General features: G+C 40.2%; 1 protein-coding gene across 2 annotated transcripts in view; it reads right to left on the bottom strand.

Moving 5' to 3' along the window:
- TAX1BP1 (Tax1 binding protein 1) overlaps positions 1-16,247 on the bottom strand; it is an 89,413-nt gene extending 73,166 nt beyond the window's left edge. For both annotated transcript variants that reach the window (XM_019443678.2, XM_019443679.2), the window contains exons 1-2: positions 16,113-16,247; positions 8,627-8,795 (exon numbers count right to left, since the gene is read on the bottom strand). In XM_019443678.2, the coding sequence (XP_019299223.2) occupies positions 8,627-8,788 (162 nt within the window). In that variant the 5' untranslated portion in view covers positions 8,789-8,795; positions 16,113-16,247. The remainder of the gene's footprint in view (positions 1-8,626; positions 8,796-16,112) is intronic.
- Positions 16,248-16,537: the final 290 nt, after the last annotated feature.

Here is a 16,537-nt window from a genome sequence, read left to right as displayed (position 1 = left end):
CTTGCGCCGAAACCAAGAGTGGGCACTTAACCGACTGAGTCACCCAGGTGCCCATGTTTTCCCTTTAAATAGGATTAACATTTCAGAAAAATATGTTGGATGAGAAGCACGGACAATAAAGGAAATTCTGAGACGGAACGTAAAAATCAGAAGGACATCAAGATTACCTAGTAAAACTAAGATATTAATAAATTCTGGAGAAACCTTAACAGAACAAAAGACAAACATTAGGGACAGCATACAAAGAGCACTTGTAAAGTGAGAAACAGACTCAGAGGGACTGATTTTAGGGGAGAGGTAAAGGAAGACAGACTTAAGAGCTGGGAGTAAGAAAGGCACTGAAAATAAATGTTAGTTATATATGGATAAATATATAATCTACAAAATAGTATAAAATGAGCCTATGGATGTTTAAAAGCTAGAAAAATATACACCAAACTTAACAACAGGTATTTCTGGGGAAGGTGGGGGTACAATGGATAAGGGCATGCATTTTCTTTCTTTTGTATATTCTGTAGTTTCCCAAAATCACTTATAAGAATAAAGATCCTCCCTTTTTAAAAGAAAAAGAACTCCAAAAATGCCTAAATATACATGAGGAGAAAGTAATGCTGACTGTAAAATAGAAGTATCAACCAGTATAAACGTCCCTCCATAAGACAAAACGTTACAAAGCTACTTATATTAAGAAAGTGACAGGGGCACCCGGGTGGCTCAGTTGGTTCAGCTCAGGTCATGATTAGGATTTGTGAGTTTGAGCCCCGCATCAGGCTCTGTGCTGATGGCTCGGAACCTAGTGTCTCCCTCTCTCTCTGCCCCTCTCCTACTTACACTCTGTCTCCCAAAAATAAATAAAAACATTTTAAAAATTAAAAAAAAACAAGAAGAAAAAGATAAAGAAAGGGACTATCAGGGTGCCTGTCTGGTGTGGTTGGTGGAGTATGCAACTCTTTACTCAGGACAGTGGGTTTGAACCCCCTGCTGGATATAGATTAAAATCTTAAAAAATCTTTCAAAAAATCTTGTAAAGAAGTGATTATAATCCTAAGTGAAAAAATTCAGGGCATAAAAAAGGGCATGCAATATTATTCAAACTACTTTCAAAATATATGCAATAGAAAAAGTGAAAGTCTTCCTTTAATTAAAAAAAGATTGGAAGGAAATACTTAAACATTAATAGTATTAGCCACTGTTACTAGATAGGAATATAGTTGGGCAAGAAGACTGCTGATCATCTTAATTTTTTTAATACTTTATTCCAAGTTTTCTAACATTATGATTATTTTACAATTATTTTATTTTTAGGAGAATACTTTTTAAAAACAAAATGAGACAAGGTTCAAGGGAGACCAAGGCAGAAAAGCAGAAAAAGCAAAAAGAAGAGAATATGAAAAGGAAATATGAGAAGGAAAGGAGAAACAAGGAAAAACAAACAAAAGCTTGAAACAAGATATTCATGCATAAAATCACTGCTCAGTTTCACTGTCCACACCAGGAAATTAAGGTGTTTTTTTTTTAACCTGGTTGGCGGTGTGATGTGTGAAAACAGTATCTTACTGGGAAGCATGGTCTGCCTAAAAAGACTTTGGAAACATGACGATCACTGCACTCCCAATTTCCTCACCTAGAAAAGTATCTGAAACATGAGAACTGTTAAGTCTCCTTCTCAAGTCTTAAAAAAAACCAAAAATCTCATGGACCTTTAGTTTATTAAAAATTATTTTAATTATAAGGTAATTTAATTTGTACTAAGCATAAATCTAAATGTAAATTCCTTGTGCTTATATATTTGTACAACTAAAACCAAATCAAATTCATAACAACTAGGGGCACCTGGGTAGCTCAGTCGGTTGAGCATCCAACTCTTGATTCTGGCTCAGGTCACAACTCCAGGGTCATGGATCGAGCCCCATACTGGGCCCCCCACTGAGCATGGAGCCTGCTTAAGATTCTCTCCCCGCCCCCTTGCCCCCATCTCCCCTACTCACATGCTCGAAAATAAATTTAAAAATTAAAACAAATAATAAACAAACATAAATAAAACAAAAATAAAACTCAAACATAATGTGATATATTTTACTGCAATTAATGTTGCATTTACAATAAAAATACAGCATGAGATCTAATTCTAAATCTTTTCCTCTATTTTTACTTCAACTCTATCACTCATAAAATGCATGTTGAACTTACTAGGAACTCTGTTGCTAATTTTAGATAACCAGATCTCTCAAACTGCCAGAGAACATTTTTTTTTTTAAGTTTATTATTTTAAGAGAGTGGGAGGGGGGTGAGGGCGAATCCCAAACAGGCTCCACACTGTCAGCCCAGAGCCCAATACAAGGCCGAACTCATGAAACTGTGAGATCATGACCTGAGCTGAAACCAAGAGTCAGCTGCTTAACCAAATGAGCCACCCAGGCGCCCCCAGAAAACAATTCTTGAATGCCAGTTTACATGAGGTTCAAGATTCAGCTCCAAAGTTTAATGAATAACTGTAAGTCACTTCTCTCTGGACCTCCATTCCATTATCTGTAAAATGGGAACTATAATGTTCTGATGAAAAATCTTTGCAAAGTATAAATAAACCAGTGTTACTTGTTTATTTTAGTTATAATCAAAAACAGCATACAGAGGAGAGGGAAACTACAAGGAAAAAATAAAAATCTCCAACCCAGTCTACATCCCTTGACTAGCTTCATTCATTTCCCTACCCAACTTCATAATCAGTTAATCATATCAACAGAGCACCTAAATCCACCCTAGTATCCTTTGTCTTCTTGAATTCCCTTCCCATTCTCCCCCCACCTTTACCTCTCCAAATCGCAATCTCAATGATTACCACCTTGGAATTCTTCACTCATAATTCTGGGTGCTAAACCTTTCTGGATAAAATCCTAAAACTGATGCTCAGCAATCTCCAATTCCCTATGACATTCTTCCACAGTAGCAGAACCAAATCTTCTGCATACTCAAGTCCCCTCAACTCTTATTTAACACATAACCTTGTTCCTCCTTACTGAATATACCGAAGCCATGAATGAGTTCCACTCCAAATTCATTCAACTAATTGCTGACAAACCCCCATGGATTCTACTTAGGGATTATTACCTACAACTGACTCCCTTTTCTACCGTAGGCCTTCATTATCCCACCTAGGAAATTAGGATAGTCTAAACATTTTCCCTGCCTCCATTCTCTTCTAATTCCAATTAATCTCACTCAACCCTCCAAAATAAAAATTCACCTCTAAACTTTATTCCTCAGCCAGATATTAAATCCGTAACGTAATCCAAACCAACCATTCATCTTTTTTTAATGTTTATTTATTTTGGAGAGAGAGCATGCACGCAAGCACAAGCAGGGGAGAGGGGCAGAGGGAAAGAAAAAGAATCCCAAGCAGGCTCCAAGCTGTCAGTACAGAGACCGAAGCAGGATTCAATCTCAAACTGTGAGATCATGACCTGAGCTAAAATCAAGAGTTGGACACTTAACTGAGCCACCAGATGTCCTCCCCATTTATCTTCTAAAACTGTTACCTGTCCCAGGCAAATCAAATTCCTTAACAATTCCTTAACACTTTCTCAAAACATACCACACACACCTTCCTTTCATTCCTTCTCCCTTAGAGCTACCATCTGGGCACTTTCTCCCTGCTTGCCTGTCAATATCATATCTATCAAAATCATCCTAGAGGGCAATTTGCAGTATGCATAAAGTGTTTAAAACATGCAATAAACATGGCAATTCCACTTTATTAAACATGATTTCTTGAGTCTTCCCATAGATTCTGAAATTTTTACTGTATGCCTGAAATTACTATGGACTTTTAAAGTATTATCTAGGGAATTCTATAATCCAAGGGCATTCTACACAATTGTATTCACTTATATATTTATTTCTTGAAGAAAAGTTATAGTCCCTGGAGTACACAAGAGATAGTTTAGCATTACCAAAGCAAAAAATATAAAGCAGGCAATGACAAAAAAAATAAATAAAGTTTTCAATCAAATCATATAAAGAAGCCTTATAAGGCACAGTGGTAAAGTTATTTAATGTTGGCATTATTCCATAGATGATAAAGAACCACTTAAGAGTTTAAAACCAAAGGAAGATATGCTCAGATTTTCATTTTATATTATAGTTTTTATAGAGTAGTTTGAAGAATAGATTGGGGGGGGGGGGCAAGAATGAAAGCAGAGAAAACAAGTAACCTATTGCAATAGTCCTGTAAAGAGATAAGGAGGCATAAGTCTACGGCAGTGATATTACAAATAAAGAAATAAATAGGCAGTAAAATGGATGGAACTGGTGTTTGACTAAATATGAAGGGAAAGTCATAAGCTTGTGGCTTAGGCAACAGGCCATTAACTAAAAATTTTTAAAATTAAAAATCAGAATAAGCAGTCTGAAGGAAAAAAGGGAAAGATTCATCTTCTTGAAATACAATTTATCATACACCAGCCTAAATACCTACATATACAAAGACATACCACTACCCATAACAAACCTACAAACAGTTTAGACTAACACTGAAGGTCCTCCATTAACAGACTAAAGCTTAATTCCACACTTATCTCTCTCCACTTCCCTAAATGAAACATATGTTCCAGTCAAACTAACCCGTACTCATAACATTCTCAACTTAATGCCTTTGCTTATACCACTTTCCTGTCAGAAATGCCCCTCCCTTCCTTTAAAAAAATTTTTTTAGGGGTGCCCGGGTGGCTCAGTCAGTTGAACATCCGACTTCGGCTCAGGTCATGATCTCACGGTTGGTGAGTTCGAGCCCCGCGTTGAGCTCTGTGCTGACAGCTCAGAGCCTGGAGCCTGCTTTGGATTCTGTGTCTCCCCCTCTCTCTGCCCCATCCCCACTCATGCTGTCTTAAAAATAAATAAAACATTAAAATTTTTTTTTAATTTTTTTTTAACATTTATTTTTGAGAGACATAGTGAGACAGAGCACAAGTGGGAGAGGGGCAGAGAGAGAGAGCAGGGACACAGAATCTGAAGCAGGCTCCAGGCTCTGAGCTGTGAGCACAGAGCCCGACGCAGGGCGGGGCTTGAACTAGAAGACTGCAAGATCAAGACCTGAGCCCAAGGTGGAGGCCCAACCAACTGAGCCACCCAGGCGCCCCTCCCTTCCTTTAATCTTATTTCCCTACTGTATTCTTCCCTGACCCATTCTTGCACAAAACACCAATTCTCACTCAGTTTAACTTGATACTCTTAGCTCACATAAAATCAAAACAGGTACTGATTTCATAAAATGCTTACAATGAGTGTGTCTCCATTTTGGAATTTGACTTAAGAAACAAAACAAAAAAATAGTAAATGACTCCTCTATCAGGCAAAATCAAGGAAGGAGGGATTCAAAATGAAACTGAAAGGGCAACTGGGTGGCTCAGTCAGCTGAACATCCAATGCTTGATTTCGGCTCAGGTCATCATCCCAAGGTCACTGATCAAGCCCTGCGGGCTCCACACCAAATGGGGAGCCTGCTTAAGATTCTCTCTCCCTCTAGCCAACTAATCTTTGACAAAGCAGGAAAGAATATTCAATGGAATAAAGACAGTCTCTTCAGCAAGTGCTGCTGGGAAAACTGGACAGCGACATGCAGAAGAATGAACCTGGACCCCTTTCTTACACCATACACAAAAATAAACTCAAAATGGATGAAAGTTCTCAATGTAAGACAGGAAGCCATCAAAATCCTTGAGGAGAAAGCAGGCAAAAACCTCTTTAACCTTGGCTGCAGCAACTTCTTACTCAACACGTCTCCGGAGGCAAGGGAAAGAAAAGCAAAAATGAACTACTGGGACCTCATCAAAATAAAAAGCTTCTGCACAGCAAAGGAAACAATCGGCAAAACTAAAAGGCAAGTGACAGAATGGGAGAAGATATTTGCAAATGACATATCAGATAAAGGGTTAGTATCCAAAATCTATAAAGAACTTATCAAGCTCAACACCCAGAAAACAAATAATCCAGTGAAGAAATGGGCAAAAGACATGAACAGATGCTTCTCCAAAGACGACATCCAGATGGCCAACCATCACATGAAAAAATGCTCCACATCACTCACATCAGGGAAATACAAATCAAAACCACAATGAGATACCACCCTCACAGCTGTCAGAATGGCTAACATTAACAACTGAGGCAACGACAGATGTCAGTGAGGACGTGGAGAAAGAGGATCTCTTTTGCACTGCTGGAGGGAATGCAAGCTGGCACAGCCACTCTGGGAAACAGTATGGAGGCTGCTCAAAACATTAAAAACAGAACTACCTTATGACCCAGCAACTGCACTGCTAGGCATTTATCCAAGGGATACAGGGATGCTGTTTTGTAGGGGCACATGCACCCCATGTTTATAGCAGCACTATCGACAATAGCCAAAGTATGGAAAGAGCCCAAATGCCCATTGATGGAGGAATGGATAAAGAAGAGATGGTGGGGCGCCTGGGTGGCGCAGTCGGTTAAGCGTCGACTTCAGCCAGGTCACGATCTCACGGTTCGTGAGTTCGAGCCTGCGTCAGGCTCTGGGCTGATGGCTCGGAGCCTGGAGCCTGTTTCCGATTCTGTGTCTCCCTCTCTCTCTGCCCCTCCCCCGTTCATGCTCTGTCTCTCTCTGTCCCAAAAATAAATAAAAAACGTTGAAAAAAAAAAAAAAAAAAAAAAAAGAAGAGGTGGGGTGGGTGGGTGGGTGTGTGGGTGTGTGTGTGTGTGTGTGTGTGTGTGTGTGTGTGTGTCTCTACACACAAATGGAGTATTACTTGGCAATCAAAAAGAATGAAATCTTGCCATATGCAACTACATGGATGGAACTAGAGGATGTTATGCTAAGCGAATTAGTCAGAGAACGACAAACATATGACTTCACTCATATGAGACTTTAAGATACAAAACAGATGAACATAAGGGAAGGGAAGCAAAAATAATATAAAAACAGGGGAGGGGGACAAAACATAAAAGATTCTTAAATATAGAGAACACACACAAGGTTCCTGGAGGGGTTGTTGGGGGGGGGGGGGGGAATGGACTAAGTGGGTAAGGGGCATTAAGGAATCTATTCCTGAAATCATTGTTGCACTGTATGCTAACTTGATGTAAATTTTAAAAATTAATAAATTATTTAAAAAATAATAAAAGATTCTCTCTCCTTCTCCCCTACGCACACGCTCTCTAATAAAATAATAAAAGGAAATGTCATTGCATGCCAACTTTAAAAAAAAAAAAATTCAACAAAATAATGTTTATTTTTGAGAGAGGGGAGAGAGGGGGGAGGGGGAGAGAGGGGGGAGAGGGAGGGTGAGGGAGGGAGAGGGAGGGAGAGGGAGGGTGAGGGAGGGTGAGGGAGGGAGAGGGAGGGAGAGGGAGGGAGAGGGAGAGGAGAGAGGAGGGAGAGGGAGGGAGAGGGAGGGAGAGGAGGGAGAGGGAGGGAGAGAGGGAGGAGAGGGAGGGAGGGGAGAGGGAGGGAGAGGGAGAGGGAGGGAGAGGGAGGGGGAGAGTATGAGCAGGAGACGGGTAGAGAGAAAGGGAGACACAGGATCACTAGCAGGCTCCAAGCTGTCAGCACAGAGCCCGATGCAGGGCTCAAAGTCGCTTAACCAACTGAGCTACCCAGGTGCCCCTTGTTCAATAGTTTTTCTGCCCTCCTCACTCTGTACAGCCATTTTTCACTTCTAGATACCCTCAATGTCCCTAATTCTAGCAGCAACTCTTCTTTTCTAGTTTGCTGCTTAACTTATACACACCAATCAAAATTTCAGAACCATTAAAATCAGATCTAAAATAAATTTATTCTGAGGGAGAATCTAGAGGAACCCAGTAGGAAGTTTTACTGTTGACATTTATGACATTTTGAATATTCAAATGACTTAAAGTTTTATTTAAGTAATCTCTATATTCAAAGTGGGGCTTGAACTCGACTCCAAGATCAAGAGTCACATGCTCTTCCAACTAAGCCAGCCAGGCACCCCAAAGAGATTCTCTTGTTTTAGTTCTCTACTACATTGTAGAGTTGAAATTGCCAGAAAATCTGTAGCACAGTAAAGCACCACCATAATGATCACCTCAATGTAATTCACAAATATTATAAAAAATGGCAAAATTTAAGGACTAGGATACCTGCCATCATAGAGTTTACTATTTAGTCATGTAAAACAGAAAACTCTTATAAAAGCATAAGACAATATGAGCAATATTTAAGCAAGTAGAATAGTAGAGTAACATGGCTATAGAATTGTATAATTAACACTAATTACAAATGACTGGAAGAGACAGTAAATGATATAACAACTCAAAGGAAAAGATCTTTTTTCAGGTAAGGAATGGAGAAAACAGAAGAAAAAAAAAAAAGGATTCTGAAAAGTTTTCACAAGACCTGGAGTGACACTGAACCTTTTGATCAAAGAGAGGTGAGTCTGGCAAATTCAAGTTCCCAGTATTTGTTGTATACTACTCTGTACTGTTAAATATTTCATGTTTACAAAACGTTTAAGTTTACAATTGTAAGAAAGGCCCTCAATGCAGAGTTAAGACGAGGCTTATATAAGCTACGTATCAGCCTGCTTAAAAAGAAAACAGAATACCTAAGTGGAAGAAATACACAGAAAGTTCTTACCTTGAATATACCAACCCAATCTTTTGGATGTGGATGGATATATGGAGTTAAGGTGTAATGACATTCCAGGTGTGCATTAGGAAGATAACTCTTGGCCACATTTTGAAAGATGACATGGGCAAAGTTGGAAGTCTGCAAGGGGACTTCTTGAAAGGATGTCATTGTGAATCTGTAACAAGTAAATCATGTAAGTTGAATGAAACCAACTAAAAAAAAACAAAAAAAAAAACCTTACACCTTCAGAAAATGCTTAACATTGAATGCAAATTACATGAGAATTTGCATGCCATAATTATTGACAAGATATATACTTAGAACTCGTCTTTAAAAATGTGGTTAAATTTTTTTAAATGTGCTTAAATATAAAAACACAACCAGGAAATAACAAGTTATAAGATGACTCAGAAAGTTACATAAGGATTAAAAAAACAAAACCAAAATCAAAAACTCTCAACTCTCTTGGAAAGCCTAGCCCATTGTTTCGTTTGCAAGCAAAAGCAAATGAACCAGAAGTGTTTCTATGCTGAACCCTGGAATTTAGTAATTTTCTTCCTCAATCTGACCCATCCTCCTCTAGGTCTTAGGCTCCTATTAATTGATGTTAACCTCTCTGTGTCTGCATTCCTGACCCATGTTCGTGATCCCTTAGACCAGCATTCTCAACCTGAGCTACATATTAAAATCATTAGGGGGTCTCCAAAAAGGGGGGTTGGGTGGCATCTGGCTGGCTCAGTCGGTACGTAGAGCACGTGACTCCTGATCTCAAGGTTGTGAGTTAGAGACCCACAATGGTTACAGAAGTTACTTAAAAATAAAATCTTTAGGGGTGTCTGGTGGCTCAGTCAGCTAAGCAGCCGACTTCAGCTCAGGTCATGATCTCACAGTTCATGAGCTGGGAGCCCAACATCAGGCTCCCTGCTGTTAGCACAGTCTGCTTTGGATACTCTGTCCCCCTCTCTCTGCCCCCACCCATACACGCTCTCTCAAATAACATTATAAAAAATAATAATAAAGAACTCAAAAAAAAAATGAAAAGATGACAATGACTTTCTGAAGGCAGGATCTGGGGAAGTATGGGTGTGTGCATGCATTTTTTTTTCTTTAAAAAATAAAGATTACTTGGGGAGACGTTTTAAGATTTTTTAAATAACCTCTACAACAAGAGGCTTGAACTCACAAACCCAGAGATCAAGAGTCTCATGCTGTACCAACTAAGCCACCAAGGCACCCCTCCCCAAGTAATCTTAAGTATTCATTACCACCTCTCACTCATTTCCACAAATGCCCAGACCCAGCCTGTCTTCATTCAGGACTTCTGGTACACGCTTGTTCAGATATCTCAAATCACATAAAATCTCAGCTGGTCTACTTGACACAACTCAGCTTATCTGTTCCTTTCAGCCTATACTGATTTTATACCCTTTCATTCTGGGTTTAATAATCCTACCTTGGCTTCCAGTGTTCATGTGCTCCTTCCATAGATTTACTGATTTAAAAATAAGTTCTTTTTTATGGGCACCCAGGTGGCTCAGTCGTCAAGTATCTGGCTTCAGCTCAGATCATGATCTCACAGTTCAGGAGTTCAAGTTCCACATTGGGTGAGCTCGAGCTCCACTTTGAGTAAAACACTAGCCCCACTTTCTCTCAGTCCCACCCCTTCCTCCCTCTCTCTCAGCTCCTCATAGGATTCTCTCTCTCTGCCCCTTGCTCAACTGCGCCCTCTCTCTCAAAAACTAAGTTGTTGTGTTTTTTTTAACGTATAGTGCCAATGAAATACATAGCTGTTGAAAATCTATTACAGATTCAGTGAATGTTCACTGGCTTAGTGAACACCAAGCACAAGAGAGATGGTGAAAATGAACTATAAAAATCTGCAAGACACAAATATTTTCCATATTTTGTACTCTACTTTTTGAGAAAAAGGATACAACTGAGAATTTACTCATAAAAGCCATCTATACGTGTGTCACAGACTCAGTACAATTATTATTGATTCTACAGTACACATAAACTATGACAACATCCCTATGGTACTTGCTTCTTAGTCATCACAACAGAAATCTCCGTGATGGGGGAAAAAAGAGGCAAGATTTTTGCCAACCAAATTAATCTCATTTACTTCACAAATCAATAAAGTCTCTATAGGGCAAACACAGCGTTAGTCTATACTCATTTTAACTATTAAAAAAGTCTTGGGGCACCTGGGTGGCTCAGTCGGTAAGCATCTGAGTTGAGCTCAAGTCATGGTTTGTGAGTTCGAGCCCCATGTTGGGCTCTGTGCTGACAGCTCAGAGCCTGGAGCCTGCTTTGGATTCTATGTCTCCCGCTCTCTCTGTCCCTCCCATGCTCATGCTCTGTCTCTGTCTCTCAAAAATAAAGGTTAAAAAAGTCTTTATTGCTAAGAAGATCTCAGACAACATGCTTTTACAATATGTTTCTTTTGCTGACCTATTTGAAATACTAGCAAATTTTTGAAGTTTCAAAATAATAACACTTCAGAAAATATCCACTTTTCTTCTTGTGTCTGCTCAACTTCTATTCAAGTACTGCTTTACTGAAACAATATACTGGACATCTCATAAAGAGAATGTCAATGGTGAACCTAGAGGCCACTGCTAGAATACCAGTCTGGTTGACTGTTAGCTAGGTGTGAGCTCTGCCAGGATTCCAAGGTAAGGAGAGCGCATTCAGTAGCAATCCTTCTAGGTAAGATCTCTGCACTAACAAAAAGGCTTTATGACCAGCAGCCCTATTTCACAGAAGGACTTAACTAGTATTCCCCAGCTGGTATGCCAAAGCCTTCAGTAAAATGAAAAAAGGTAGCACTTACTTACAAATATTGGGAACTCTGCATAAAATAAATGAAGTGTTATTTACTTTGCTGCTTTGAATTGTCTGACCTAATTTGGGCTCAGGGGGATGTCATGGTGCTAATAAAGTCACTAATGATAATCTCTTTTCAAGTCAATGGCTTCATAAAGAAGGAAAAAATAACCCATCAATTCCAGTTTTGAAATATTGTTCAGTACTGGTTATATCAGTAAGAGAAGCTATAGCTAAATCAATGAAACCAACCTCTAGCAGACTCAACTACCAAAACTGAGACAAGTGAATCAGTAATATTTTTCTACAAAGAAAATGAATACTTCGGTTTCTCTGAGGAGGGTATTTATTAAGGAGAAAATAAGGCTAGATTAGAATGAGTTGCCATGTTTTTAATTAAAAGCAGTTTAAGAATGAAACTTTTTCTTAAAATTTATCATGTTTCCTAAAGTAGACTAAATTAACAAAGCTGTGATTATGTTATAAAACAAGGCAGTGAAGTTTAAACTTTTGTTTAACCTCAACTACAACAGTGTCTTAAAAATCCATAATCAATCTTACACTTTTACTTCACTGAAAAGATGAAAAATAGCAAGAAGGTACAGATCTATGTATTTATGTATGTTTGTTTATATGCTTATAAATTGATCAAAAAGGACTCAAAAAGTACACACAACAGTCTTTACTCAAGAGGAATCTGTGTGAAGACAACTTTTAATTGATATTTTACTAGTATAGATAAATGCATTGTTTTCACTGTTTTAAATAAACATATTAACATAAAGCTGCATTTTTAAACCTTCCCCCCAAAATTCAAGTTTTTAACAGAAAACCCTAAATCAGACTTTAAATATATTCATGATTATAAATCTTAAGATAATTTGTGATCCTAATAACCTTAATCTCTCTCCAACACTCCTTCCTCCCTTTTTAAAAATTTCAATGCAATTATAACTACAGAAATGTTTTACAAGTCATTCCACTCTCATTACTAGTTTTTCAAACTTTAAAAATTAAATTCCAATATATTTCCTAGTCATAAAAACTTAACAGGGGTAAATGTAATCTGAATGTAATTACCACATGAATGAATCCATTTCCAATAGTAAAATAAAAATTTCCCATAGAAGTCCTGTTTCACTCCTTACTCAGATAAAGAAATGAAAAGATGGGCAAGCTTTAAAAAATGCTGAAATTCACTGAGAATGTCAATGTATCAAGATGATTCACAGGCAGATTTATACAATATCCATGCACACCCGCTCACACACACACAAACAGGCAGAGACACAAAGCCTAGTGGAGAGGTTAATGTGCAAAGTCACTGCATCACCTTGTGGTAATGCTTGGGAAGTGTAGCTTCACTAACATCCTGAGGAAAAGAACAAACTGCACCTCAGCTGGAGAGGAAATATAGCCCCCCCCCCCCCCCAAAGAGAAATGGAAGCAGCGGGACTAGACCAAATTTTACTTCCCATTCTCTAAAGTACATCTCCAGAAACGTGAGTACGCTAAGATGCAAACGAAGGCTAAGCAAAAATTTTCGACTCAAGAATTAAAGAACCAAACACATTCAGCTGGGAAACCAAGTCTGAAATGCATACACTTGCTGCCTGCAGTGACCTCTTCCATGTTTCCTACTATATTCCCGAACATCTCTAGAGTCGCTTTGTATGAATTATGCTGTAAACTTTATACTATTAAGTCTTTGGTCTAAAATCCAATTGTGTTATTCTGGGGATTCATCAATATCTAAGGAAAAGACAAATAACGTGCAGTGGGCACTCAGTTAAGTAGCTAAAATAAATTGGGGGGGGGGGGTAGGGAAGAGGTGGAAGCACTTCAATGTTGTATTTCTTCCTGCTGGAACTTTTTCAAGCCCAAAACAAATCTGTCTTTTGTGGTAGTATTTTTCCAGTGGCTTCTGCTACTTATTTTATTTTGCTGGACTAGTCCAAAATGTAAGCCTCAGCCAAGCGAACTAGAAAATATACTCTGAATTTTGTTCTGTGTGATAGGATTGTGGTAATTGTGGGTTTTTTTTTTTTTTCCCCAAAGTCCTTATCAAGTTAAAGACACTAAACTAATTATAAGTGAAATATCCTGATGTCCAGGATTTATTTGCTTTTAAAACTCCAGGGGGAAAAATGTTTTGGAGGAGATAAAACAAGATTAGCAAAATGGTCGTTCCTTCCACTGTTTGTTCTCCTTTTGCGTATGTTTGTAAGTAAAGATCAGTAATAAAAGCTCCATGTATGACCTGCAATAGAACACCTTATATATAGTGAATGACAAACTCAGCAAAAAAAAAAAAAGTCTTTAAAATCTTCAGTTAAAAATATATGAACTTTTAAAATTATCTCCAAACTTCAGTCCCATAGGACACACAAATATCTGAAGGAAAAGCTGTTTAACATTCTAATAGTTTCCAATTACTCATACTTTAGCTCAAAGATTATCAGCTGGTTTATAGAGCAGAAAAATGTTATCTGAAATCTTTTTGGAAGGCAGAAGCAAAGCCAACAATCTGTTAATTTGCACTCTTACAACCAGCATCCCTATCTCTAGAATTCTTTACAGCTGAGTACCACTACACTCTGCCCAGGTGTCACTCATACCACTTTTATTTACTCCGTAGATTGTTTTTAAAGGTGGCTTCTAAAAAACTCTATCTTGGGGCACCTGAGTGGCTCAGTCAGTTAAGCGTCCAACTCTTGATGTCGCTCAGGTCCTGATCTCAAGATTGGTGAGTTCCAGTCCCTCGACTAGCTCTGCACTGTCAGCACCGCTCTGTGTGGTGTTCTCTCGCTCCTGCGCCCCTCCCCCTGCTCACGCTCTCTGAAAATAAACTTACTTAAAGATTTTATTTTTATTTTTGAGGGGGGTGGGTGGGAGAAGCTGGTTCTGCAGTGAGAGCAGAAAGGCCAATGAGGGGCTGGAACCCACGAACTGTGAGATCATGACCTGAGCTGAAGTCTGATGCCTAACCGACTGAGCCACCCAGGCGCCCCTCAAAATAAACTTTACTTAAAAAAGAGAGAGAGAGAGAGAGAGAGAGAAAATAAAAAGCTATGATCTTGGCCCATATAAAGAGAATTTTCATCTTTCTGTAAGGATTTGAGCCAAAATAAACTTTAAAAGCCAGAAGAGCATACAGCCAAAATTTTACTTAGTAATATCCAAAATCCAAAAAACTAAAATCCAATAAACCTCACATATGTATTCCCCCAAAGTACATGAGCATCGTTAGAATGTTTCATATTTAACATTAAAATGGCTACAGCATTAACTGTAAACAGGTATACAACTCAATGTGACTACAAGAAAAAACAACAGGATGTTGTTTGAAGTTGCAAAAAATAAATTGAAGAGACCTAATAAGTCATTTCTAACGTAATCAATACTTCGAGAAACCAAGTTTAAGAACAAAACAAAGGCCTGGCCTCAGGCCCTTCTCTCTACCTGTATGGGACTTTGAGGGGCAATCGTCCCACTTTTAGATTAACATGTTATTGAATTCATCTCTTTAAATGATTTGGAACGGAGCACGAAAATCGTAATTAGTGCCACAGTTCGCGCTGTTTGTAGAACTTTTACAATGAGTATAATGCAGACTTGAGTAAGATTTCCCGTCTAAATCCTTGTAAATCCTTGTGCTAAGCAACGTTTGAAGCCTTAAAACCTATTATACAGAAAGTCAAATGCCACCGTGTTTTCAAATAAACCTATTATTAAAAAGGGAACTAAATGTATCAACAGACACACACACACACACACACACACACACACACACACACACACACACCCACCACACCCAATTCAAACAAAGATTGCCCCAGGCGAGGAGACCGGTCGGGACCAGACCACAACTTGCGAGCCTGCAGGGTGTTGGGTGGAGGAAAGGGAGAGTTGTGAAATCAAGAAAAGTTGCCTAAGCAAAAGAAGACGTGTGGCTCTCTTAAGACTTTTTTTTTTTCTTTTTTTGAGATCCCTCGGAACGTTAAGCGTAGGAGCCACCCATAAACAGACGAAAGAAACGTTTACCAGACCTGTAGCCCAGGTGAAGGCTGCGATCCGGCCCCAACAGCTAACTCCGCCCCCCGCCCGCAAACGGAGGCGGCGCAGTGAGTCTCCGCCTCCTTCTCCAACGGCGACACAAACCAAAACACCTGGGTTTCACCCCACCCGAGCAAACCCGAGCCTCGGACTCGACCTGTTTTCCCATGCTCGCCTACGCCGGCAGCACACATACTGCCCTCAGAGCACACCCTAGAATGGGCCTCGGGCAAGACAGGTTCTTCTTCGGGGGCCCCCCGTGTCACTCGCCCCCGCCACAGTGCCCACGTCCCCCAGGGCTCCCCCCAAATCGCGAAGGCCTATCCCGGGGCCTCCCCGCCGTGTGGGGCGGCCACCCGTCGTTTTTCCCAGCCCCAATGCTAACCGAAGTTGCCCACACCCCCGTTACAACCGTAGTCCAGAAGGAAAAGTTTGTCCTGGGGAAGGAAAGCATCGTCATTTGGCTGCATCGTCACCACGGCGATCATTCCCGAGACTGGCCAGGCCCCTAGACTCTTTAAGAGCTGAGGAGCGTACCGCGAGTCCCCAAAGAGCTCCAGCTGGGGCCCCGCACAAGTCGCTGGAGCCGGTCGGGGAAGGCACTTACCCTGCGAAGAGCCCCAAGACAGAGGGAGCGTTAGAGAGGCTTCCGAGCCGGTGCCGCCATCAGCCGCCGAACCTCTTCCGCCACCACTACCTCTCTCCCCCGACCGGCTACACCTCCCCTCAGTGCCAAAAAAGCCGGCGGCACGTCACTTCCGGCTGTGGGCCCGCCCCTTCCGCCACCGCCGCGCTTGGTGGGCCGGGCCATTCAGCTGAAATGAAGTCTCTGCAAACGTGACCTTTCACCAGCTCTGCGGGCGGATCCAAACTCCAGACCGGCCTTTTACCCCGGCTCGGCTACTCCTCCTCTTTCTTCGGCCTCCCAGGAATCGCTCGCAGACCTAGTCAAACAGGGTCCGTTTGGATTTGCGTTTTTCATTTAATTATTACTTTGACCGGAAAGTTAGGTAACTTACCAGTTAGGTTGAA

Source organism: Panthera pardus, unplaced genomic scaffold, assembly GCF_024362965.1.
Source record: "Panthera pardus isolate Hobbes unplaced genomic scaffold, ASM2436296v1 HiC_scaffold_8, whole genome shotgun sequence".
NCBI classification, from domain to species: domain Eukaryota; kingdom Metazoa; phylum Chordata; class Mammalia; order Carnivora; family Felidae; genus Panthera; species Panthera pardus.
The sequence above is the reverse complement of the archived record's forward strand: the minus strand, read 5'-3'. Positions and strand labels throughout refer to the sequence as shown.